This window comes from Oncorhynchus masou, chromosome 3 (assembly GCF_036934945.1).
Source record: "Oncorhynchus masou masou isolate Uvic2021 chromosome 3, UVic_Omas_1.1, whole genome shotgun sequence".
Classification (NCBI taxonomy): Eukaryota; Metazoa; Chordata; class Actinopteri; order Salmoniformes; family Salmonidae; genus Oncorhynchus; species Oncorhynchus masou.
The window spans coordinates 9335559-9339206 of record NC_088214.1 but is presented as its reverse complement, the minus strand read 5'-3'; the positions used below and the strand labels follow the sequence as shown (position 1 = coordinate 9339206).

The following is a 3648-nucleotide window of genomic DNA, read 5'->3' as shown; positions in this document are numbered from 1 at the left end:
TATTTCTAGGGTCAATTTTAGATGAATGTTAAATCTCACGTCATTTTAAATATTAAGCCTTTCACCCTGTGGCTTGGAATCGGTACATAAAAAATCTTTTCCCAGCTATTTTGAAATCTGTAGGGTACAGCTGTCAACATTCTGGTCCTTAAATGAAACTGGTATACTTTCCTATTTCAGCTATTTTTGTTTCTCTACCAGTTTTGATCCTTTATATTGGGCAGACAGACCATGTCCCTACCTCCTCCAGCTGCCACCAGCCTCCTCCATTTTGGGGGTAATCCTGTAATCAATTGGTTGTAATCTTGGATTGAGCAGACATTCCCAAACAATTATGATATAAAAGACAGAATTTTTCCATTCCAATTTACAATATAATTTAAAAACAAAACTCCCTTTTCAAACATCTTTTCCATGAATACAGGTATTTTATCAACCAGCACAATTGAGTTCAAACATAATATTTGTTAGAACAAATATTACATCTTTTCTGGGGGACGAAATTGAAATTGTAACTAGCTCTGAAATGATTGTTTGAAGATACTTGAACAAGGTTTGAATATAAATGAATCGTACATGAGACAATCTGCACAAAGGTAAAAAGGAACGTTTTTAACAATGGGTGAGCCTTTCTTAGTAATCTACTTGAAAACCATTTTGGGTTCAAGTAAAACTTTTGTATGAGTGAAGATTTTAGAGAGAGGGTTAGTGCTTTTATATTACCTAATCTCAACCCACGCAGTTCATATTCATTATATACAGTTGATGTCGGAAGTTTACATACACTTAGGTTGGAGTAATTAAAACTTGTTTTTCAACCACTCCACAAATATCTTGTTAACAAACTTTAGTTTTGGCAAGTCGGTTAGGACATCTACTTTGTGCATGACACAAGTAAGTTTTCCACAATTGTTTACAGAAAGATTATTTCCCTTAAAAATAACTGTATCACAATTCCAGTGGGTCAGAAGTTAACATACACTAAGTTGACTGTGCCTTTAAACAGCTTGGACATTTCCAGAAAAGGATGAAATGGCATGAGAAGCTTCTGTTACGCTAATTAACATCATTTGAGGCAATTGGAGGTAACCCTGTGGATGTATTTCAAGGCCTAACTTCAAACTCAGTGCTTCTTTGCTTGACATCATGGGAAAATCAAAAGAAATTAACAAAGACCTCGAAACAAATGGTAGACCTCCACAAGTCTGGTAAATCCTTGGGAGCAATTTCCAAACGCCTGAAGGTACCATGTTCATCTGTACAAATAATAGTACGCAAGTATAAACACCATGGGACCACGCAGCCACCGTAAAACTCAGGAAGGAGACGCGTTGTGTCTCCTAGAGATGAACGGACTTTGGTGCGAAAAGTGCAAATCAATCCCAGAACAACAGCAAAGGACCTTGTGAAGATGCCGGAGGAAACAGGTACAAAAGTATCTATATCCACAGTAAAACGAGTCCTATATTGACATAACCTGAAAGGCCACTCAGAAAGGAAGAAGCTACTGCTCCAAAACCGCCATTAAAAAGCCAGACTAGGGTTTGCAACTGCACATGGGGACAAAGATCATACTTTTTGGAGAAGTGTCCCCTGGTCTAATGAAACAAAAATAGAACTGTTTGGCCATAATGACTATTGTTATGTTTGGAAGAAAAATGGGAAGGCTTGCACTTCACTGGTGCACTTCACAAAATAGATGGCATCATGAGGTAGGAAAATGATGTGGATATATTGAAGCAACATCTCAAGACATCAGTCAGGAAGTTGAAGCTTGGTCGCAAATGGATCTTCCAAATGGACAATGAGCCCAAGCATACTTCCAAAGTTGTGGCAAAATGGCTTAAGGATAACAAAGTCAAGGTATTGGCGTGGCCATCACAAAGCCCTGACCTCAATCCTATAGAACATTTGTGGGCAGAACTGAAAAAGCGTGCGCGAGCAAGGAGGCCTACAAACCTGACTCAGTCACACCAGCTCTGTCAGGAGGAATGGGCCAAAATTCACCCAACTTATTGTAGGAAAGCTTGTGGATGGCTACGCGAAACGTTTGACCCAAGTTAATAAAGGCAATGCTACCAAATACTAATTGAGAGTATGTAAACTTCTGACCCACTGGGAATGTGATGAAAGAAATAAAAGCTGAAAGAACTCAATGAATTCTCTGAGAGCCCCTTCCACATTGCAATAGCCTTTTGACTTTCAACAGTTCAGTATCTCTAATGAAAAGTTGAGAGTCCCAACACAATGGCAAATGGGATCCTTTATAGCAAAGATACACAGGATAAGACCGCATCGGCATAATTCATTGTTCAGCTTTGTCTCCTCTCTCAACCTCAGAACCATAAACCAATCCTCCATATCAACAGGCATATATAAAATTGTCATTTAGATGCAACCAATTCTAAATACAACCAATCCTGGACAAAATCACAGAGACACACTGACTGGCACACAGACATTGTGGAGCAAAAGATATGTTTACACATGATGACACTTTGACCTCTCCCCTCTCTGCGGCCCATGCAACTTAGTCTTGACATAGAACAGATAAGGCAGGTAATCAAGGAGGTGATGGAGCCCAGGTGAGTGTCATAATGAGCTGATGCGTGTCACTATGTGACAGGTGTGCGCCATAGAAAGCAGACTGGTGACCTAGTGGCTTGAGAGGGAGCACATGTGACAGGAAGGGCCCGTAAGTCAGCATTTCACTGTTAGTCTACACCTGTTGTTTACGAAGCGTGTGACAATTTTTATTTGGTTGTTACACGAACATGGGAACATTGCCTTTAAAAGGATTGAATAGAATCCCGGCCTAAGATGATGTTCAAATTCCTGATTATTGTTTGCTAGTCTTTTTCCCCACCATAGCATATAAACTCTCAGGCATGGAGGTCATGAGGGCCATGGTAGTCATGGGGAGGTCTACAGGCAGGGGCTGGTGGTTAACAGGCTGGTGGTTGGGGATGTCCCACCATACTGTAGATGGTGGGTGATGCTGGACCTGGAGACATCTGCTCTTCACCACCTACTTGACTGTTACCTGGAATCTGGAGAATAAAATTCACTTCATTAAATATTTCTCAGTAGCTGTTCAATGCTCTACATATACGCACAAAATTAAGATGAGTTTGTTGTTAATTTGGAATGTATATGTTTTCCACTAACAACATTTTCAAAAAATGTCATCGACAGTATCAGTGATGTTATATATCTTACCCCAACTGAAGCATAATCTGTGTTTATACTCTCCTCTTTGCGACCTAGAAATCAACCACATAAAAGATCTATAAAGGTTTGCTATGAGTGTACATACATACAGTATATATATAATGTGAAATCATTCCAACCTGTTATCAACAGTACTCACAGTGGTTTAATTCATAAAATGAAGTTTCTGTATAAAGAGTGATCTTGCAGCAAGAACAGTGAGCTTACCTTTATTTAGCTTCTGGCAAGCAATCAGGACACATCCAACAAAGATGATGATGATGATGATGATGAAGATGATGATGCCGACATTGTAGTTTTGGTTCTCTTCGTCCCGCTCTGATTCTGCAATATAGTGACATAAAAATCACAACGTCAACATAGGATATAACATCTAGTCTAGTGTGTAAAAAAAAACACATTTAAAACTAAGATCAT

At 39.2% G+C, this 3648-nt stretch overlaps 1 protein-coding gene across 2 annotated transcripts in view; it reads right to left on the bottom strand.

Moving 5' to 3' along the window:
• Positions 1 to 2122: 2122 nt before the first annotated feature.
• LOC135509583 (natural killer cell receptor 2B4-like) overlaps positions 2123 to 3648 on the bottom strand; it is a 13674-nt gene continuing 12148 nt past the window's right edge. For both annotated transcript variants that reach the window (XM_064930360.1, XM_064930369.1), the window contains 3 exons: positions 3439 to 3555; positions 3220 to 3263; positions 2123 to 3050 (listed from right to left, as the gene is read on the bottom strand). In XM_064930360.1, the coding sequence (XP_064786432.1) occupies positions 2946 to 3050; positions 3220 to 3263; positions 3439 to 3555 (266 nt within the window). In that variant the 3' untranslated portion in view covers positions 2123 to 2945. The remainder of the gene's footprint in view (positions 3051 to 3219; positions 3264 to 3438; positions 3556 to 3648) is intronic.